This window comes from Apis cerana, linkage group LG9, assembly GCF_029169275.1.
Source record: "Apis cerana isolate GH-2021 linkage group LG9, AcerK_1.0, whole genome shotgun sequence".
Lineage (NCBI taxonomy): Eukaryota > Metazoa > Arthropoda > Insecta > Hymenoptera > Apidae > Apis > Apis cerana.
The window spans coordinates 11,841,511-11,865,000 of NC_083860.1; the positions used below are offsets into that span (position 1 = coordinate 11,841,511).

General features: G+C 26.0%; 3 protein-coding genes across 6 annotated transcripts in view; 1 reads left to right on the top strand and 2 right to left on the bottom strand.

The window, feature by feature from the left end:
- Window positions 1–783: 783 nt before the first annotated feature.
- Window positions 784–13,524, bottom strand: LOC108000583 (uncharacterized). 2 transcript variants are annotated; one of them, XR_009831214.1, is made up of 16 exons: window positions 13,384–13,524; window positions 10,907–11,122; window positions 10,519–10,632; window positions 9,836–10,327; window positions 5,494–9,694; window positions 5,227–5,296; window positions 5,016–5,087; window positions 3,441–3,630; window positions 3,233–3,349; window positions 2,958–3,134; window positions 2,712–2,879; window positions 2,547–2,639; window positions 2,405–2,447; window positions 2,206–2,318; window positions 1,937–2,137; window positions 784–1,006 (listed from the first exon to the last, which is right to left on the bottom strand). XR_009831214.1 is itself a non-coding variant. In XM_062079727.1 (16 exons), the coding sequence occupies exons 2-16, from the start codon at window positions 11,042–11,044 to the stop codon at window positions 988–990; spliced, it is 6,138 nt and encodes a 2,045-aa protein (XP_061935711.1). In that variant the 5' UTR covers window positions 11,045–11,122; window positions 13,384–13,524; the 3' UTR covers window positions 784–987. The 2 variants fall into 2 exon arrangements, 1 of the variants encoding a protein (XP_061935711.1); XM_062079727.1 differs by having other exon boundaries at window positions 2,007–2,137.
- LOC108000584 (regulator of MON1-CCZ1 complex) lies at window positions 13,399–17,841 on the top strand. 2 transcript variants are annotated; one of them, XM_028668036.2, is made up of 11 exons: window positions 13,399–13,538; window positions 14,613–14,918; window positions 15,033–15,207; window positions 15,295–15,454; window positions 15,518–15,623; window positions 15,764–15,917; window positions 16,006–16,069; window positions 16,188–16,407; window positions 16,500–16,669; window positions 17,171–17,446; window positions 17,555–17,841. In XM_028668036.2, exons 2-11 carry the CDS (start codon window positions 14,685–14,687, stop codon window positions 17,811–17,813), a joined length of 1,818 nt encoding a protein of 605 aa, XP_028523837.1. In that variant the 5' UTR covers window positions 13,399–13,538; window positions 14,613–14,684; the 3' UTR covers window positions 17,814–17,841. The 2 variants fall into 2 exon arrangements, with proteins under 2 accessions (XP_028523837.1, XP_016916498.1); XM_017061009.2 differs by lacking the exon at window positions 13,399–13,538 and adding an exon at window positions 14,271–14,536.
- The window catches only part of LOC108000524 (GTP-binding protein Di-Ras2), an 11,796-nt gene continuing 4,522 nt past the window's right edge, over window positions 16,217–23,490 (bottom strand). The window contains exons 2-6 of one of the 2 annotated variants that reach the window (XM_062079735.1): window positions 21,622–21,681; window positions 21,160–21,504; window positions 20,902–21,047; window positions 20,143–20,408; window positions 16,217–19,492 (exon numbers count right to left, since the gene is read on the bottom strand). In XM_062079735.1, the coding sequence (XP_061935719.1) occupies window positions 19,270–19,492; window positions 20,143–20,408; window positions 20,902–21,047; window positions 21,160–21,346 (822 nt within the window). In that variant the 5' untranslated portion in view covers window positions 21,347–21,504; window positions 21,622–21,681 and the 3' untranslated portion in view covers window positions 16,217–19,269. The remainder of the gene's footprint in view (window positions 19,493–20,142; window positions 20,409–20,901; window positions 21,048–21,159; window positions 21,505–21,621; window positions 21,682–23,490) is intronic. The other variant, XM_062079734.1, reaches the window with a different exon arrangement.

A 23,490-nucleotide genomic window follows, 5' to 3' on the forward strand; every position in this document is an offset into this window, starting at 1 on the left:
ATCGTTATCATTATTATTTAGAATATTAATAATATTTTTTATTCATGATAATCAACATTACATACATTCTCAAGTAAAAAATATTTTCCAATCGATATATCAATACCATGATCACTATCAATATTACACGAAAATTTTATTAAAATATTATTAAATATAAATATTTTATATTTATTATTTATAAATAATGGTTAAAAATTCATAAATAAACTAATTAAATGCAACAATTAAAATCATGAATATATGAATTTAAATCGTGATCATATGTAATTTTTTTTAAATAAATAATAAATTAAAAAATGTCAAAATATACAATCAATTTCAAGTAAATAAATTTTTCATCCTAAAAAAAAAAAATATGCCGAGAAAATCTAATTAATTTTGAAATATTTCAATAACAAAAAAATTGGAAACACTGCTTTATAATATCAAACAATTTTCTACAATTTATTTCTTATTTACTTCATCCATACACGTTCTTGAAATCGAATAATGGATGTTTTTTAGTATTATAATTTTGAACAGGCAGTGATATGATTATCACATATACTTAAGCTGTGAATTTGTTTTACATTATCATAATTATCATTTCATCACTATCATCATCATTGTCGTCGTCATCATCAATCATTTATTATTATTATTATTATTATTATTATTGTTGTTGTTATATTATTATTATTATCATTATTATTATTATTATTATTATTATTATTATTATTATTATTATTATTATTATTATTATTCATACTATTACTATTATGCATAAACTGAATATAAAAATTTGTAATGAAAACAATTTCATTAATATTATATACAATAATTACAGCATGCTTTACATAAATTAACAAGATTTATACTAGCCTAATTATAAATATAATTTCTATAAGGCTGCATTAGAATCATACATCATCTGAAGAATTTTAATATTTGTAGACATCTTGCACTTTCACTTCTGTACACTACTGTAGTCGAATAAAAATGTCATTATGATAGTGAAAAAAACCTGCAATATAATAATGATTTATATAAGGTATCAAATATTTAATATTTTTATAAAAATATATAAGTATATAAAAAAGAATATTTATATTTGCAACAGCGAATAAAACACAACACATATTTATAGTTTTCGAAAATTTTATATAATTAAAAAATGATTAAATCAAATGAAAAATAAATTGTTATATATATATATATATATATATATATATATATATATATATATATATACAAATGTACAAAAAAATTTCCTTTACGTTTATAAAATTGTACATATTATAAATTACGGAAAAATTAAAATAATGCTTACACTTCATCTTTATTAAAATCTTGTAAACTGAAGTTTAAATATCTTTTTTTCAAAAAAGGATAATATGTGAATACACATACAAATGAATACATAAATACAAATATAATGCTGTAATATTAGCATATTTATATATTTTATATCCAAATATAATAAAAATTAATATTGATATAATGACGCAAAAATTTATAGTTTGAGAGTATTTTCTCTATAAATATATTGCAACATTATAATAAATGCACTTAGGGAACTTTGTAAGATTGTGATAGTTAATTGCAGTCTTTTACAATATAAAAAGAAGAAATAGAAGAAGAAAAAGAAAAGGAAAAAAAAATAGAAAGAAAAAAACAGTCTTTATATATCACTAATAATACTGTAAAAAAAAAAAAAAAAAAAAAAAAAAAAAAAAATCATTTAATACGCATATTGCAAGTTTTTACACAAATTTTCTAATTATATAAATTCGCATAAATCATATTATTTTTAAATATATATTATTTTTAAATACAATGTTATCTTTTTAACTTTGAAAAAAGAAAAAAAAGAGAAAGAGAAAAGAAAATAAGAAAAAATTATTCTTGTAATACTTTCTGAAATAAACATGTAAATTTTTAAATTAGAACTTACACGCGATTAATATTAATTTTATTTGTGATCTTTTCTAGGTAACCTAGAAATAAAGTTAAATTATATATACTTTGTGCGTGTTAAGGCGCTTCCTCCTTTTGTAGGATCCATCATACGATCCCAATTAGTGTGACCGACTACAAATCCTACAGCGCGCATTTTTTCTTGTTCTTTACGTTCTTCTAAATCTGCCCATCTCACCTATTATATATAATAATTTATAGTATAAATGTATTTGTAATTTGGAAAATAAAATAATTAAAACTTACTCGTTTTTTACCAGAAGTATCTTCCATATTGTAATAGTCAGGAACTTGAAGAAAATCTTTCATAGTTTGTACCTTTCCTTCATTTTTCTTTTTTGCAAGTCCATCCAATCGATCTAATATTATTTAATATTAAAATGAAATGAATTATATATAATTTATATATAAAATATAATATTTTATAAAACATACAATAACTGACCTAATTTATCTTCAGCTTCCATACGTTCCCATTTACTAACTCCCTAAAAATGAATAATAATATGCATATATATATATATATATATATATATAGATTTTTTTATATAGATTTTTATATATATATATATATATATAAAAATTACAATAGCATCTTGCATATCATCTTGACTATCTTGACTATCTTCATTTTGTTGAGATGATTTCTCCTGCGTTTCTTCACTATCTTCCATATGAACCTAAAATCAAGTAATATATAATCAAAATTTCATTTAAAATAAATATATGCAATTTAACTTGAAAAAATATACTTCTTCAATTGCTTGTTCCTGCAACATTGAATTAACATCTAATTTTTGATGATAACTTGGAGTTGGTTCAAAATAATCTATAATTCTATTTATTTCATCTTCTGTGCGATTATGAATATTTCTTTTTAAACAAATTTGTAAATCCATTTCCATCTCGCATACGTATACCTACAAATATTCAAAAACATTACTCTCTATTTTCATCTATTTGGATTTCAATGTTATTAGATTTCAATAAAAAATTACCTTGAAACCTTTTGTTTTAGCAAAACTCCACATCTCTTCATAATCGGATATCTTTTCGTTTATACAATCCAGTATAATAAAATTGAAGAAACCATCAGTAACATTTTTTTTAAAAGCTTTAACAAGAGATGTAATATAACTTTGTTCCATTACTTCCTCGTATTCATATATCATATCCTATAATGAAGTTTATAAAATCGAAAAAAAATCTTTAATTTATTTATATTTATAAAATTTTAAATTTAATTAAAAATAATAATTTATATACGTCATACCTTAATTGTAACTTTTTTCCCATTATCATCTATGGACTCTATTTCTTTCTCTACCAAAAAATAATCATCAAGACTTAATATTCTTGGTGCAGAACCTCCTTGTTCAACTTCCTTGTCCTATAAAAAGATATAATATTTGAAATTGTAAATTATATTTACAAAAGTATATTATATTATATTATATTTAATAAACATATTTTGAGTTTACCTTAATAAGTTTTGCCACAAAAGATTTTCCACTGCCTGGCGGGCCTCTTAAAATTATAGCTATTTTTGGTGGTCTACTCTGACGACCTGGAGGACATAATAAGTCATCCACCATTGTGCAATTTGGTGTTTTTGCCAATTCCAAAGTCTTTTGTGCAGGTTCCAATACATTATGCTGAGTATCTGTAACACTATAATAAATAATATTAACTTATTAAAAAATCTTTATAATTTTTATATATAAAATAATCTTTTCGCAAATTAATTCAAAAATATTGATCGCTAATCATTATATCATTGTGATAATACCATGTCTATACATATATACGATTTATTATCAGAAATGCTATTCTTATTAAATACAACATATTACAACAGATAAAAATGTGTATAAATATGAATATCTATGAAATAAAATATAAAAACCAAATCGAAAATGAAAATAAGAAAAGAATTGGCCATTTTCATTTCACAAATACAAACAGCTATTTCCGAATCTTTACATATCAACATCTAATAATGCATTACATTATATATTAACATGGTTTTATCGCCGTGAAATGCTTTTAATTAGCTATCTTTGAATTAATTAGCAAAAAGATCAGAATTGTATACAATAAACAGAATATAATATTCTCATAAACTGTAACAAAAAAGGAATAACAATGGAAATGAATAATTAATAAATAAGATAAAGATCGATGTATTTAAATTTTGACGCGCTATAATTAATACTTTTTGTTTTTTATATTAAAACAGAAAAGAATTTCATAAAACGATAGATAAACAAAATACTTTTGAATATATTATAATATATACTTTTGAATATATATTAAATAATAACCATCACCTGAAAATATCAAACGTTTTTGTATATTATAATATAAAGATTTTTTTTTTTACCTTAAATTAATTAAATCGTAAAAACATAATATGTTTGTACATAATAGAAACACAATAGAGAAAAATGTATGGATTATGCTGCAATGTGATACGTATGTTTAATTTAAAATATACTGATAAAATATATGTTATAAAAAAAAACAAGATATATAATTTTCAAAAATTTGAAATTTCATCTGCATTATGCAAGTGAATCAATTTTTAAATATATAATATTAGTCATTATCCATAATATAAATACATACACATTACGAGTAAAAAAAACCTATGGTTTTTGAAATATTTTCATATGTCAATAATATTGACATAAAATGTATAATATGTACATAAAAATGAATATAATATCCTATTTTAAAGTGCATTTGGAAGGGAGGGAGGGAGGGGGAGAAAGAGAGAGAGAGAGAGAGAGAGAGAGAGAGAGAGAGAGAGAGAGAGAGAGAGAGAGAGAGAGAGAGAGAGAGAGAGAATGTACATGTAAGAATGAATTTGCATAAATAAGTCTTCGTACTTTATGCAAAATATAATACTTATTAAAAACATTATTATACGTACAAATGGATAAATTTTTGAAATGTAAATTTAAGAACACAAAAATTGTAAAAACATTTATTTGACAATATTTTAAAGGCTAAAACATTTAAGACGAATTTAATGAATTTTCAATAAAACATACCTGGTTTCTGATGGCTTTGTATCTATGATGTTCTTGTTTGAATTCTCCTGCCAGTTTATATTTCCTTTCGATCTAAAGAAATTATGTTTTCAAACGAAATTGATTCAAATTAATCAGATAATATTAATAACAATTTACAATAGTTTATAGTATATATAAATAATATAATTAAATATATAAATGTATAAATTATATGTTCATTGTACTGTACCTGTCTTCTTCTTTATCATTTTCTTTATTCATTTCCTTTTGAGAAGTTTCACATCTTTCCCGCGTTCTCTCTACGATTTAAGGAAAATGATAATAAACATGAAATTAAGTATATAATTTAATAATTGAATACGCATAAATACAAATATATTCTCTTTGAATACAAATTTCTTATAAATTCGATCAACATTCATTTACAATTTTGATACCATAATATTTATAACAATAGATAAAAACATATTATTCTTGAGATTTAATATCAAATTACCTTTAGTAGAATTCTTGTCATATCGATTATCTTGATCTTTGTCAGACTTCGTATGATCAAATAATATCCTATCTTCGCGTTCTTTTCCTTTATATTCTTCTTTTTCTTTCCGTTCTCCTCTTTCAAATTTTCTATCATCTATAAATTCTTCGCTATTTCTTCTTTGCTTGTAATCTCCTTGTAATCGGCTAAATTCTATCTTACTCGCGTGATATTCGTAATTCTTTATTCTCTCGGTATATTCTTTCAAATTTTGCTCATTCTCCTCCCAATTTCTGAAATCTTTCTTTGGTTGTATTTCATTTTCTGGCACCAATGGTTTTAAGTTACCATGTCCATAATCGAAGCATTGCACAGGAGTTAAATGATCTTGAATCGATGATCGAGAAGTATGAGCATAATCAATTATTTTAGCAGGTATATGCTCAATAAATTTTTTTTCACCACCAGCCCCGCCATGATTATAATTAAACTGCTTCTCTATATAAAATTCCTTCACGGTCGAACATCTAATTTGAGATTGTCGATTATCTACGGATCGTTTTAGATACGTATCGGTATTATCCAATTTCGTATAATCAGAGTCTAACAAAGTTTTATAATCACCTACTGTCATATCGGTCATACCTCTTTCTAATCTTCTATCAGGAATGTTACATTTATTTCCACCCGAAGGAGATCGTCGTTCTATATTATTCGCTATATTCTGATTGAATGTTTCATTTTGACCAAGCAAAGATTTGTCAGGATAGCTTCGTCCGGATCTTTGATCGATATCTCCAAAACTATTTTTCGAATATATTTGCCTCCATCCTGGATTCTGCATATCGTTAGAATCAAATTTTCCTTGCTGTATATTTTCATCAATCGATATTTTCTCATTACTATCAAATGTTCCTCCTCCACTTATTTCCGAACTACTGTGAATTTTAGAATCAGAATTGTTGTCGAGTGATCTTTTCGATCTAATTTCTTCAATTCCTCTAGCATCAACTTGTCTGTTATCAAAAAATCTATCACCTTGGCCCCGAGATTGAAAAGAATTATCATTCGAATTATTAAGTGAACCTCGTAGACCCAAGTACGTATCATTTGAGGATCGGACAACAAAACATCCATCGGTTGAATTATCAAATTGTTTTTCATTAAATCTATTTGGAAATAATCCGTCATTTATTACTTTCGAATTGTTTGGACTTCGTTGATAAGATGAATCATTGCGTCGCGAGCCAAAAAGCCTATCATTGGATCCTGAAAATCTAATCTGTCCTTCATTAGATCCTCTAGGCGTGAACTGTAAATCACAGGGATTTCGATTATCAAATAATGGATCATTTGGTCTACCGGGCACGAATGGCCTATTATTCAGTCCTTGAAGCCCAAATTGTCCATCGTTAGATCTTCTTAAATCTAACTGGCCATCGTATCTGGGACCAAATTGTCCAATATTCGAAGATCTAGGACCAAACTGTCCATTATTAGGAGGTTTTAACCCCAATTGATTATCAACTCTAGGTCCAAATAGCCCATCATTAGAACCTTTTGAACCAAACATTACATCATTGCCACTTCTAGGACCAAATTGTCCATCAGGACCTCGAGGAGCAAACTGTCCATTATTAGAACCTCTTGGACCAAATTGTCCATCACTAGATCCTCGGGAACCTAATGGATACGAATTTGGACCAGAAGAATTGAATGGCTCAAATATAGGAAATCTAACATCATTAGGACTTTTGGGACTCAAGAAAGGTGCATTTAGTCTAAATTGCATTCCTCTTGGTCCGAATGTTGAAACAAATGGTCCTCTAGGATCAAAACATTCAGGATTATTATTGTTTGGGAATGATTTTAAAGAAGATTCTTTTGTCTCGTACGATTCATCTGTTCTTTGTAGAGAATCATTATTAAGTTCGTTAGTAGAAATAGGGCCCAAATTAGGTAATTCAGGTGGCGGTTCCATATTTAAATCTTCCGGTTTTGGATCGTTTTCTCCCATAAAAGGTAATACTTCTGACTTTTTTTCATTATCATCACTATCTTTATTAGATAATTCTTGTTTTACTTCTGTTTGTTCTTTAAACGTATTCTGTAGATTCTGTTCAGAGGAATCATATTTACCAGATGGAATTTCTTCTTTCTTAATGCTATCCTTTTGCAACAAATTATCTTCAGAAAGTTGAGAGTCAACCCAAGGTGGCTTTTCTAACAATAAAATATCCTTTTGAACCGAATGATTTTCTGTATCCTCCTTCTGTGTATTATCGACATTTTGATCACTCGATTTAGAATTATTTACTTCGGTGTGTTCTGTTACAGTAATAGATTCAGTTTTAGTTTCATTATTAGCATTTGTATCGGTTTCAAGATTCGCCATATTTGGTCTTGATTCGGTATTTATAAAATCTTGTACTTGCTGTGGACTAAAATTCGGTCCTCTGAATGAAGTTATTCCAGTTGAAACATCCCGTGAATCGAAAGAATTATTGCGCCCAATTCCTGTAGTACCACGTGATCCAAACTCGGGATTTCCTTGAAATTTAAAATCTCCAGCCATTCTAAAGTTACCTTGTCCATTTGGTCCGAAATTGGAAGGTCCACGAGGCCCAAAATTTTGATTTCCAGACTTTATGAATGGAGAATCACCTGTAATTTTTTTGAAACTTTCACTTAATGAACCAACATTACTACTTTTATCAGAATCAAGATAACTCGGTTTGAATATATCTATTGCAGCTCTTCTTTTTTCCATAAGTTTTTTCAATTCTAAAGCAAATTTATCGGGTGGTGATTCAAATTGATTATTATTTCTGTTGAAACTTCTTGAAGCATTTTGAAAATTATCGCGTCTATTATCCCCTACATCTTTTTGTTCAAAACGATCTATGCTATTTCTATTAAATCTATCACCTCCAGGACCGTAAGGTTCGTTATTTGGACCAAAGCGATCGTTGTTTCCGAAACGATCATTAAGAGATTCATTTCCTTGTCCTCCAATCCTATCACCACCAAATCTATCATTTCCAGCAATGAATCTGTTGTCTCCAGATCCAAATCGATCATCTGGCATTCCAAATCGATCATTTCCAGATCCAAATCTATCGTTAGTTATACCGAATCGATTGTTTCCTGGTCCAAATCGATCATTTCCAGAAACAAATCTGTCATTGTTCAAATTCATCTTCTGTTGATTAAACTGATTGTTCCCACGTTCTTGATAATTTCTATCTTCTCTTCTAAATTGATCATTTTCGGGTACACATTCACCGTTTAATTTATAATTTTCGTTTCGTTGATTAAACATATCATTGCACCGATATTGTTTAGTTTGTTGATCGTTAATACCATCCGAACCAAAACGTTCTGTCGATATACCTTTTTGTCGAACAGGATCATTTATACTAAAATTATTTATATGACCTCCAGAGTCGAAATTATTTATAGGACCAGCTTGATTTTGACGTTCGTTATGTATTGAATTCCCATCTGGAATACCACCGGCATTCAAACCAAACGGAGATGGTCTTCCTTGTTGCATATTAGATGGAATCGATGGCCGTACATTATGATTCTGTCGTGAATCATTGTTAACAAAACCCGGAGGTGGCTGAGAAAAATTTGGTATAGCAGGAAAATTTGGTGGTGGTTGCGTAAAGTTTGGGGGTGGCATCTGAATAGGAGGCATACTGAATGGTGGTGGAGGTACTCCAGTCATAGTTTGAAAATTAGGAAAATTAGGTACTCCTGCATTATATTGCGATGCCCATTGCTGAGAATTCCAAGGTGACGAAGTCATTACATTAGAAGATATCAAATTCATAACTGGTAATTGGGCAGTTGATGCCTGTGAAACTGTTTGAGAAGACGATGTTATAGTAGCCGCTGTTTGAACGTTGGACGTTATTGTTTCTGTAGCTGGTGGCGGCGGTGGAGGTGGCGGTGGAGGTACATTATTATTTTGTTTTCCAGTTAAACCAAGAGTTTTTCCAATTCCTAATAAATTGTTAATCAATCCTTGATTTTCAGTACTAGACAAAATATTCAATATCTTATCATCACCAGGCAAATTTTTATTCTTTTCGACATCTGTTTTGACAGTAGTTTGCTTTTGTTGTTCACGTTTTCTACGCATTTGTTCACGTCGTTCAATAAGCTTCTCTCGCCAAGATGTCCATTTTGCTTCGTATTGTTTATATTGAGTCTACAATGAAATAATTAGTTTTTTGTGTATATAATTAGAAATAGTAATAATTCACTTACTGGTTGATTTCCATCACTATGTTCATTATCATTCTGATAATATACAATGATAATATATAATGTTAATTGTAAGATCACTTACCTTATCCGGATGATTAGCATTTTGCTGTTTCCACTTATTAAATTGCTCCTCCCACTGTTTAAATTGAGCGTCAAATGTTTTCTCGGCTTCAGTTAATTCTTCATCTTCGACTTTCAACTTTTTAACACTATTAGATTCACTATCAATGTTATTATTGCGTTTACCATTTAAATTATTTTCTTTACTACTATTGCTATTTTCAGGAGGTAATGGTGGCTGATTTGGAGGTAAAGGAGGATTCTGAGGACAATTTTGTATATTCGTTTGTTGCATTGGAGTATTCGCGTTTTGCTTAACAGGAAATAATGGAAGATTATTTTGATGCGGCGGAGGCATGCTTGTAAATTGATATGTGTTCATAGTAGTTGGAGGTAATGGTGGTTTCGTATCCTCTTTCGGAAGAGGTGGTGGGGGTTGTACAATTGGTAACTGTGGCATTTGATTGGCTAAGCTCATATTCTGGGTTGACATATGTTTCATTGTTTCTTGATACTGAAACAAAATTGAAACAATGAATTAATTCGCAAAATCAATGTAGTATATTAGTCTCAAAAATTTAAGTTTTATATTGATTATAATTAAATTATATTGATTATAATAAAAATTTATTTTCGGTAATGTTTAATAAATTTTATAATTATAATCATTTATAATTATATTTTTATTCCTTTTTTGTTATATACCTTCTCTCCATATTGTGCCTGCCATTGTTGATATTGTTGCTGCCATTGCTGCCACTGAGTCCAATTTTGTTGTTGAGCTGCAGCCCATTGTTCTGCTGTGTATCCACTAGGTGCCTAATGAAATGATACAATTATACTTTACAATATGTAATATATATTACATGATATATTAATTATTTTATTAAATAAATTAACATGTTTACCATTTTAAAAAAAACGAAAAAATTTATATCATAATAATTTTTCAATAAAATTTTAATTTTCAATATGTCAAAATTCCATTAAAAATTCTATTATATTAATCTACAATATGATAAATTAATTAATAAAAATTTTATTTATTAATATAATGTGTGATATAAAAATAAATATGTAATAAAATACTTACAGGCTGATTATAGTACTGCATATATGCTTGCATCATAGCCATAGGATCTGCTCCTGGTGCAGCATAACCAACTGGTGGTTGTGGCATTGGAGTAGCGACAGCACCAGCTGACAATTGCCATTGACTCCAATTTTGCATTTTTAAATGGTCTCTCACTCTAGCAATGGTTTGCTAGCGCATTCCAAACAGTTTTAAGGGCCGCAGTCCGTTTGGACGCTATTTTATATTCAAAGAAAATTGTTATAGAATATCACTATACATGTGTATAAAATATTATAAAAATCTCTATTCGGTTATTCATATTCCTTTTCTAGATATAATATATAAATCAATTATATACTTATAAATAAAAAAATTTTAATATTTCATAAAATTATTAATAAAAATTGCAATAAATGTGTGTGCATGTGCATGTGCGTGTGCACGTGTGTGAGAGTGCGTGTGCGTATGTGTGTAAAAGAGAATTAAAAATCACCTGAAATTTTTTTTAATCAGTAATAAAATAATTTCTTAAACTTTAATAATTCTTATAATCTATTTTGTTATACTTATATAACAATATATAAGATTGAAGAAATCTAAACTGTCATAAAATAGTTGTAGAATAAATATAAGTTTATCACGATATTTATAAGCAAATAAAATAATATAAAATATTTCAACACAAATAATGAGCATACATTTGCCAACATTTGTGTATAAAAATGCTATTATCATAAAAATATATGTATTTAGTTGAACAAAATATTAATCTTAGTAAATCTATTTAATAAATCATTATAACATAATTATTATTATTAAAGTATTAAATCTTTTAATTATTTAATTATTTAAATCGCAACATTAAATTACAACATAAATGTGAAAGATTAAAAATATCATAAATATAATAGGCATCATTAAAACATAAAAAAATGGGAAATTCATAATTGTATAATTCATAATTATACAATTATTTAGTTATAAATTAACGTATTTATATATTTTCAACATATTATATATTTTATATATAATATATAAATATTATAAATACTATAAATTTATATTAAAAATATATGTATATATGTACATTTTATGTATACATGTGTGTACGCACGCGCGCACATGTGTGCATGCGTGCATGTACACATATCGGTATAAAATTATAATATATATTTATATAGAATATATAGAATATATACAAGAAATATCTTTTAAAAGAATTAAGGATTATTATATATTTAGAATTGATACATAAATAAAATAGTATGCAAAAATTAATAAAATATAGAAAAATGCAAAAAAATATTTCATCCATACAAGATTTTTTTTTATAAAAATAAAAGACATAAGTAATAGACATCATAAATATAAAAAATAATGTAGGTTCTTGAAAAAGATATAGATTTATAGTAAAAATTAAGTGCACATAATTTTTTTTCAAAAATAATAACTTATTAGCAATAAACTATTTTTTGGAAGCTGAAATTAAATAAAATAATTATGTATATTCTTAAAATTATATCATATTTATCAATAAATATATATAATGTAAATAATAATATATAAATAATAATATAAAGAGCAAAAATATAGAATTAAAATAAAATTTATCTTGATATAAAGTTATTATATATAATTAGAATTGTTGTTACCAAACAACATTCTAATAGTTTCTTAATGAATATATGAAATATATTTTAATATATATATAATATTATTAATCTTCATATGTATATATGAAGACTTACAGACATTAGAATTTATTATAAAAGGATATAAATTCTGTATTTAATAAAATACAGAAGATAAAGTAGACAAATTCTCATTTAACATACATTAAAATTGTAATTAATAGAAATAATCTAAAAATCATTAAAAAGCATATATATTGTGATATTTATTACAATTTATAAAATAAAATACAATGATCAAAACATAATTTATATATCTTTTTGTCATATAATATAAAAATAGACCATAAAAATATTGCGCTATATAAATTGTACATAAAAAGAAAAAACATCCAATATATTTGTAAGAAATTAAATTCAAATGATCGAATGAAATGCATTAATTTGATGTAATATAATAATAAAAAAGAACAAAGACTAAATAATCTTCCTTTAAATATATCATAAATATCGATAAAAAATTTACAACACTTTTGTTAAACACAAAAGTTTATGAACTTTACGAATTTTACGAATATGCTCTGACAAGCATTTGATAAATATGATCGCCATGATTATCATTAATTCATTAATTTTAATTTATCTAAAGATGTATCTTTCTAAAATTTATAATAATATGTGTTTATAATAATATGATAAGCGTAATAAATATATTTCTTTTTTATAACTATATGAATTGCACATCTTTTAGATACATACATAATCGCATTATTCCGATCAACTTCAAGATACTCAAAATTTGTTGCAAAAGTTTAAAAATATGGATATCAATATATATAAATGAAATCACAAGATGGTACTCACGGCTGAATATTCAGGAAGTAGTAATACACTTTTGTGATGTGAAATTTCACGAGAACCTTTTCTTATTATACAATAACTAAACAAAACTTGGCACGAAAACGTCGAAACTCATCGGAACTTATGGCGACTGAAGAATATAGCTCGACTAATTTCAGGTACTAATGATAAAAAATCCCTAGATACGATTTAATCGTCGTCAACTTTCCATGTAAGATATTTAACTTGGCAAATATCATTTTTATAATATTTTTACAATATTATTAAAAAAAATTCTATTTTAGTATTACGATAAAGATTTAAACAGTACATAATTATATTTTATTAATAATAATATTTTTCGAGATGAATAAATTGATTTAAATTTGTATAATATTTTTAATAATTATATACAATAATATAACATAGTATATAAATGAATATATATTTAGACACTTATGAATATAATCATAAATGAAATATGTATATTCATTTGTCTTTGATATAGCGTGATCAAACTTTAAATTTTTAATTTCATTTAAGAGATAAAAAGAGATTTTTTTCCTTTTTTTTTTACAATATTATTTAAATGATATGATATAAAATAATTTTGATAATCTCAATAACATTTAAATATATTAATATTTAAATATATTATGTTATAAAATACATTATAAATACATATTTTTAATTGTAAAAATACTTTTTTTATAAATTAATTATTTTATTTTTTTGTGTTCTTTAATAATTCAAATTCAAATTCATGGTTTTATTTATTATCGTGAATTTGACAATTTGTTTCCTTAAATGAATATTATAAAATAAATTATAGATTTGAATAAATTGTTGCCATTATTGAAAAAAAATGTAACAAACTTAAAAAAAATAAAAAAAGTTCTCTATTTATTATCACTAGATATAAGTATTATTGAATGAGAGTCTTTATTAAAGAATAGTAATTCACAATTAAATGTACCTATTCAAGAATCAATATATATTTGACATATCTGTCAAAGATAACAAAAAATTAGGATATTTTTAATTATATTATTATAACATGGAAACTGTTAATGAGGATACTTACGATGATTATTATTTAGAATTATCATCTGATCCAATTAAATTTGAATCGGTCAGTTCTCTGACAAATGTTTTTTTTGATGATTCGAAACAACAGGTTAGAAATTAATTTTTTTCGTTTATTTATTTTTTAATATAATTTAATTGATAAATGAAATTTATTCAAATTCCAGGTATTTGCCGTTCGATCAGGCGGTGTAACAGGTGTATCAGTCAAAGGACCAAGTCAAAATATAAATTTCCGAATGGAAGATAAAGGTCCAGTAATCTCTATTAAATTTGCTCCTGACATGAATATATTGGCGATACAACACAATAATTCTTCAGTTGAATTTATAAATTATTCACCGATTGTTGGACTTGATAACATAGAATATTCACAATCGTGTAAAGGAAAAAATGCCACTATATTGGGATTTGTTTGGACACACGGAAATGAAATATTACTCGTTACTGATTATGGTGTTGAGTTGTTTCAAGTAAAAAAAGAAAAGCTTAAATAAATATTTTATATATAATATACAATTAATATTAGCAACGTGAACATAATTTGTGTACATAAATACAAATTATATAAAAATATTTAATTTTAGGTAAATCCAGAAAAACGAAACGTTAAAGTTTTGAAGTGTTTAAGTTTAGGTGTGAATTGGTTTGTATTTTGTCCACAAAGTTATCTAGTATTATTATCATCTGGTACAATAGGAAATCAAATGCAGACATTGCATGTAACACCTGGAAATCTTCATAAATTAACAAAATTTGAAGGCAAGAAAAGATATTTTATGATCAAGATCAATATGTAGAATATTTTATTAATATAATAATATTAATAATATATTAAAATTATATTAGTGGAATCTGGTACAGCAAAACCAGGAAAATTGATTGTTTATGAGAGAGATGTAGCATTGGGAGTTTTATATGGAACACCATGCATAATTTTGTTACGTCATCAACCAGGTGCTAATCGTTCTACTGGAACTGCTTCTGTATATGTATATACTGTGCATAAGTATGTTTTTTTCAATTAATTGAAACTTTGTATATATCTATTATATTTTATATTTTTAAATAGAATGACAACAATCAGAAAGAGTCATATCTTAAAACTTGATGTAAGTGGTAAATTTGCCATTAATGTTGTAGATAATCTTATTATCGTTCATCATCAAACTACAAAAGTAAGTAAAATAATATATATTATCAAGTAAACAATAAAGTTTTTAATAACGAAAAATAATGATATTGCAATATTTAATTTAATTTTATTATTTATATAATTGCAATATTTCAGTCTTCTACATTCGCATATTTTTTTTAGACTTCCATGATTTTCGATATTATGTTACCGGGTATAAGTGATGGTACAGTAATGCATCATACAAGTGTAGCACCTGCAAAACCTATTAAACCATATAGTTTGAAAGTTCCAGGAACAACTTTATCAAATGAAACATATCAATCGTGCCAACTATGTATCCTTAAGTAGGAGACAATGCATTATGATAAAATATTTCTAATTTTTATTATTTTATATTTTTTCTCAATATATTCACTCAATAGATTCACCAAATTGGGTTGTTTTCCAGCCAAACATAATAATCGATGCAAAATTAGGTTGTCTTTGGTAAAGTCCATTCCTATTACATTATTAAATTTTTTTTTCTTTATATATATATAGTAAAATGAAATTTATAAAATTTACTACATTTTTAACAATTTTATCTTGCTATCTTATTATACAGGTACATTGAATTAAAATTGGAATCCTTGGTAAAACTCATTACAGATAAAGTTTTATTAGTCGAATTTTTAATGCAACGAACAAACACGAAATACATATTGATACATGTGTTACAAAATTTTATGATGCAATTGCCTATTAGTTTAATGGATATGCCGATTATATTCGACAAATTGAATTCCGTATATAGAAATTATCTTGAAGATGAAATACAAAATCAGGTGATCATATAAATTTCTTTTGAATTGTTTTAAAATATTTTCTAATTAATTTAACTAATGATTTTTATTGATTATATATAATGGTCACACAGATGGGTACCCCGTTGCAAAACACCATGAAAAACCAAAGCATGGTAGTAGAAAATTATAAATATAAATTGTTATTAAATCAAAGTGATGTATATAGTTATATTTTATCAAAATTTCCTGAAAACACAATTGAACCAAAAATGATTGTTTGGATTCTTCTAGAATATATCAGGTATCTATTCACACATTCTCTTTCTCTCTCTCTCTCATTCACTCACTCACTCACTCACTCACTCACTCATTCACTCACTCACTCACTCACTCACTCACTCACTCACTCACTCACTCACTCACTCACTCACTCACTCACTCACTCACTCACTCACTCACTCACTCACTCACTCACTCACTCACCACTCACTCACCACTCACTCACTCACTCACTCACTCACTCACTCACTCACTTACTCACTCACTCACTCACTCACTCACTCACTTACTCACTCGTTCACTCACGCACGCACGCATACGCATATATTTTTTTCACTTTTCTTTTTTTCAGTTCTTTTTCTTTTTATTTTCTTTTCTCTAATTAAAATAACAAAAAAGAAGAAAATTTGTTATTTGTTTTATTGCACAATGAATGCTGAATATTAAAAAAAAATAATTAATTATAAACATATATCTTAAAATAAATAATATTGATTACATTTGTTTATGTTTTTCGTTTTAGATCATTAGCGGAACATGGTATACCCGTACAGCATTATTTACATGAATTAGTTATTACAACATTAGTTCAACGTAAAGCATATTACCAACTGCATCAATTGTTACAGTATCATGTAGTTGCAGATTCAAAACCTTTGGCGTGTTTATTACTTTCTTTAGAAAATCTATATCCAGCAGCTCATCAGCTTGCATTAGATATGCTGAAACGATTAGGAAATGCTCATGAAGAAATAATTGAAGTACTTTTATCAAAAGGATATATTTTACCAGCATTACGGTAAATGTTAAATATTTGTTTGTATATACATATGATTTTTTATATGTCAGTTTTGTCGATTCTTTGAGATTAATTTATTTAATTTTTTTTCCTATTTGCTAATTATAGTTATATTCGATCAGTTGGAATGGTAGATCAAATATCCGATAGAAAATTTCTGGAAGCAGCAAAAGCAACAGGAGATGCAACGCTTTTTTATTCAGTTTTCAAATTTTTTAAACAACGTAATTTACATTTATGCAATGCTACAACTTTTACAAAAGGAGAACGTTATCAACCATATATTCAACATTATAGATATTTGTTCGAAGGAATAGATAATGATTGTAACTCAGACACAAATTCTAACGTTACTACAATTTCTTAATAAACGATCTTTTTTTGTTTGTTTCTAATTTTTTTTCTTTTTTTTGAAATAATGTAATTTAATTCTATCATGAACATCAAGATATATATTTAAAGTTATCTATTAGAATATTATTCAGCTATTTTCATATTTATTTCACATCCTATATTTCCATCTTTTTGTAAAATATGTTTATATTATACATATATTATAAGCATATATATATGCTTATTTAATATTTATACATATTTATACATATTGATTGTAATATTTATATTTTTTGTTTTTGCAAAGACATTTGCAATAATATGATAAATTTTTTATTTTGTATTCATGTTGGTTGCATTATTGTTGTTTGCATCAATAGGAAACGATATATAATATATGATTCACGATAGATTATACATGCATAGTTATACGTATATAAATATTTACGTATATATTACGTATATTACGTATATATACGTATATAAATATTCGAATTTAAAAATGAAGAAAAGTTTTAAAAATATTTAATAGAAAAAATATTTTTTTTCGTTATTTATATATTTAATGATCCGATTGAATCGCTGAATCGTTTAATAAGTGCAAAAAATTTGCATATACTTGATGAATACATTTTAACGAAATCATTAAATGGTTCGATTTGATATGAATATTGAAATGTTTATTTTATACATATATACGCATTAAGTTTGGTATACGCGCGCGCGCACGCAATAATATAGTATTCAAAACAATTGCATAAATAAACAATTGCTAGATGTTTTAAGAATAAATATTAATATACAAACGGACGGATTGGATCAGTATAGATCCAAAATAAAAACAAATAAGAAGTAGATATATAAGAATGATGAATTAGTAAGAAGATTGGAAAAAGGAAGATAATCAAGTTTTATTGGTCCACTTTATATTTTTCTCAAAAAATGATTAAATAATTGGAAGATAAAAATATAAAATATTAATCATATTTTTTATAAATATGTTATCAAAACTGTTTGGTCCTTTCTTTAATCATTAACGCGTATGACCAAAATGGATAAAATTTTTCGTCAACACTTTTGTATTTTTTATATGAGATTAATGTTATTCAACACGTTATTTAATGTTCTAAGATAAAATTACTGTTGATTCTTTTATAAAATACGATTGAATGTTCAAACTAAGAATCGTTGAATATTCTTGATTTATAACATTATATCATTTCTTTAACGAATTTTTTTGTTGATTATTAATGATAATGAGTTAAATAATTATATGTGAAAAATGTAAATAAAAAGAGAAAAAGATAGATAAATAGAATGAATGATTAATAAAATATAATGATTAATAAAATATATATAATGAAAATAGATATATATATATATATATATATATATATATAGAGAGAGAGAGAGAGAGAGAATGTGTATATGTGTGTGTGTGTCTGTGCGCGTATGTGTAGGTGTAGGTGTAGATGGATGAGTGTGTGTAATTAAGAGATATTACAATCATCCGTATAAGTGTCTCTAATTTGTTGTTTAGTTTTTCGCGAAGTGCGTCGAATTAAACTACGACTGCGCGGTTTGCTCTTCGCCTCCTCATTGATGGCGACGACATTTGTACTTTGTGCTGGGACCATTTGCTGAGAATTGCCAACAGAACCGGCACTTCCGGTTCTACCGTGTGGACTGCCAGATCTACCGACTCGATCGCTTCTGTAATACGCGAAATCGATCAAATAGCGATCGAATACTTCGTGCAAGGAAAAATTTTAATAATAACAATAATAATAATAATAACAACAACAACAATAATAACAACAATAATAGTAATAATATATAAAAACATAACGCGATATATTAAATCTTCTCTCAATTACTCATTACAAAATCGAGATTCGATCATTTATTTGTTCAAAAAAATATCTTAAAGAATTTAATAAAAAATAAATTTTTGTAATCAAAATATTATAATGATATTATGATCGGTATTAATATCAAATTTAAAGCAACATCATAATATGGTTAAAACAAAAATTTAGGTTCACGCATTGGTTCGAGATCTTCAATGTGCGTACGTTTATTTACATTATTTTACATAATACGAAGATATGTTAGCATATGTAACATAGCGTATCGTGTTATTGGAAAGTGTTATTTGTAATTAAACGATATAAAACAATGAACAATGAAAATAAAAGAAATTTCTAAAACGATATGTGTATCGAAAATTGATCGATATATCGAAGAGATATTCGATGCAAGAATAGAGAAATACAAAAGAAAAAAAGAATGAAAAGAGAAGAAGAGGAAGAAAAAAGAAAAGGGAAGAGAAAAAAGAGACAGAAAAAGCAAAAGAATTATACCTGCGCGATCCATATGCGGAACATCTCCGTCGAAGTCCCGACTCGTCTGACTCGCCAACATGATTTTTTGGAACGATCTTGGATAAAGTAATGAAACATCGGAAAATATCTTTGACGTTATAATCATCTTTAGCCGAACATTCCATTATTTTGGCACGAAGTTTCGGTAATTCGCAATATAACCATTCGCTTACATCTTCGATCGGTACTTCTCTTCGCGTTGTTGCAAGATCCAATTTATTTCCAGCAACGACTATCGGTACTTCCTGTCGAATAACGATATACGATATTGTTCACGAAATGAATATATAGCTTGAAATGTTTGTTCGAGTATTCGGCTTGTCTTTCTTCTTAAATGAGATGAGAGAAAAAAACGCGAATAACGAAGAGAAGGAAGCTCGAAATAGCGGTAAATTATAAAATGATTAGTCGATTATTAATAGTATTATTTTTTAAAAATGTTATCTTCTATTGCTATAAATAATCCCGAAATAATCGATATAATAATTCTATGTAATTTCTCATTTTCACGAAATGTTTTCATTTTTCAATTTCAAATAAATAAATGAGAATAGCGATGTGCTCATTTCGAGATATTTATTTTGTTATAAATTATCATTCTATTATAATAATATTGTATACAGAAAAAAGAATATGAATATATATTTGGGATTAAATTTGTTAATTTTTTCTTTTTCATTAATCAAATCGAAATTGTTTGTTTTGCTTAAATAAATTAATATTATTTTTATTCGATACCTGAAAATCCGGTCGTTGTTCCCTCACTTCTTCAAAACATCGCTTTATGCATTCGAAACTAGGCAAAGATGTCGTAGCGTAAACAAGAAGAAACGCATGTGCCGTAGCTATGCTCAATCTTCTCATAGCTGGGAATTGTAAGTCACCTGAAATTATATTACAATGTATGTGATCTATATTTTTTTCTTTTTTTTAACGTAACGAAATATAGTTTGCCTTATTTTATTAAAAAAATAATAATAATAAAAAGATATTTACCCGCAGTATCCAAAAGATCAACTTTGAGAGTAAGCGTACCAAGAACGCATTCCCTCGTATAGAGATCTTCGACCGTAGGTCTGTATCTTTCGCTGAATCCTTGACCGAGCAAACGACGTATAATTGCACTCTTCCCAACACCGGCACCACCTAATATCACCAATCTGATTCTTTCGTGATCAGCCATTTTTCAATTTAAAAAAAAAGCGCAAATTTAAGAAAATTTTTGATATTTGATGTTATCGTTTTGCTCGTTGCTTGCTTTTTCCTTCTCGATAGCTTTCTTTCTTGTTTTTTTTTCTTTTTTTCTTCTTTCCGATCGATTTGCGATTTCAGTATAACAAGCTGGAAAAAAAATTTATTATTCGATCAAAGAAACGAAATAGAACAACAAAAGATGAAAAACGATATAAAAATTAATTTTTATTTTAAAAAGAAAAAAATTTATGCACGAATACGTACATATATGACATATATGACAAAATAAAGTTAGTCAGCCAATAGAAAAAACGTTATTTGCATCTTTAAACAATCTACGTGATTAATACATAAAAGGATTTAAATAAAAAAATTAAAATCTTAAAATTAAAAAAATTAAAAATTAAAAAAATAATACAAATTCAATAATTGAAAATAAATCCCACTATATTTTATTTCGCATTTTGTTCGAATTGTATTATGATCGTATTACAATTATTTTTACAATTTATTTTTCAGTTTTCCTTTCTGTTTCTTATCAACGAAAAATATTCATCCATAAAAGATATAATTTGAAAATAAAAATTATACGTTACTGCATTAATCTAGTCATTGATTTATTATTATCATTTGTGATTTGTAATGCGCTATACGACTTGTTTCATGAAACGAACAATAATTGTTAATACTATTATTAACTTTTTATTCATACATATTTTTTTAATTAATATATTTTTAGTGAAAATATTTATTATTATATATGTATTATTATTATATATATACATCAATCATTAAAAAAATATGAGATTTACAATTTCATTTATATCTATCCAATTAGTTATTATTCAATTGCAGACTGTCGAAAACGCCACACTATTAGCCTCTTTTCCTTGATATTTGATGTATTTTCTTTCGTCTAAGCTAAATATCATAGAATCATATTTCTATTCGATTCAAATTGTAAACTTTCTTAAGATAATAATTCCTAAGAAATTATGAATACGATGCATAATCTGTAAATTTTGATAGAAAAGGAATATGCATGTAAGAATATATTTATATAAATATAATGTATTTACAATAGATTATATACGTATAATATTTGAATCAAAGAGAAATAATACGTAAAGATAATACATAAAGTCATTCGAATTCTCGCAATCCTTTCCAATCATATTGTAAAAATAACAATTCCAAATCAAAATTTGATGTTTCATTTGTCATGACGATTTGAATGTATAATAATTTTGGTTAAACTCTATTTGATTAAAAGATACATTTGATTAAACCCTATTTAAGCAAGATATATTATATATAACATATTATTAACATATTATTATATATTACATATAATAAAAATAATGTAAATATAATAATGTAAATAATGTAAAATAAAATATTGATAGGAATAATTGATTAATAGATTATATTATCAACGATTCAAAGCATGGCATAGTTTCTTAATAAATAGATATTAAATAATACAGACAATTCCATTGCTTCGTTCAAAAGTTGGTCGCGCGCGAAACCAACTTTGCGGGCCAGATGTATCTCGTTTCCGTTCGCTACACGCTTACCCTATTTATTCATCGATTTTCTCGATTCAAGACCAAACAAGTCTCGTGGAATTTTGCCGATAAACCGAGAATAAACGCGAATAATTATCTCTTTCTAATCCAACCTCGAAATTCTTCGATACTCTTATGAACTAGTTTCCTTTCGTTAACAAGTTTTCGAACAATAATTTTTTTTTCAATTTTTTATTTTTTTCGTTAAAATTATTATTATTACTATTATTATTATTATTATTATTATTATTATTTTTGATTTGATATATTTATTATCGGAAGAAAAATTTTTATATAGATTCGTATATAATTGCATATACATACATACATAAATATATAAATCACGTTAATGATGCAAATTCAAGAAATATTCAAAAAATATTTACCATGTTCATAACAAAAATAGGAACGAAATGTATATACAGGAAAATCGAACGATTTCTGATCATTTCGCGTGAGTCGTTCGATTCACGTGCTAAAAATATATATGAAGAACAGAGATTTAAGGGTATACTCTTCATATATCGAAGCTGATCTACCGTGAAACGATCAAAGGCAGATTACA

Excerpts from the sequence above, each read along its gene's own strand:
- LOC108000583 (XM_062079727.1), bottom strand. The coding sequence starts at position 11,044 with ATGCAAAATTGGAGTCAATGGCAATTGTCAGCTGGTGCTGTCGCTACT. Across the intron at positions 10,633-10,906 it reads TGCAGTACTATAATCAGCCT|GCACCTAGTGGATACACAGC; the intron begins GTAAGTATTTTA and ends TCATTTCATTAG. Across the intron at positions 10,328-10,518 it reads AGGCACAATATGGAGAGAAG|TATCAAGAAACAATGAAACA; the intron begins GTATATAACAAA and ends ATTTTGTTTCAG.
- LOC108000584 (XM_017061009.2), top strand. The coding sequence starts at position 14,417 with ATGGAAACTGTTAATGAGGATACTTACGATGATTATTATTTAGAATTA. Across the intron at positions 15,208-15,294 it reads TAAATTAACAAAATTTGAAG|TGGAATCTGGTACAGCAAAA; the intron begins GCAAGAAAAGAT and ends AAATTATATTAG. Across the intron at positions 17,447-17,554 it reads TATATTTTACCAGCATTACG|TTATATTCGATCAGTTGGAA; the intron begins GTAAATGTTAAA and ends TGCTAATTATAG.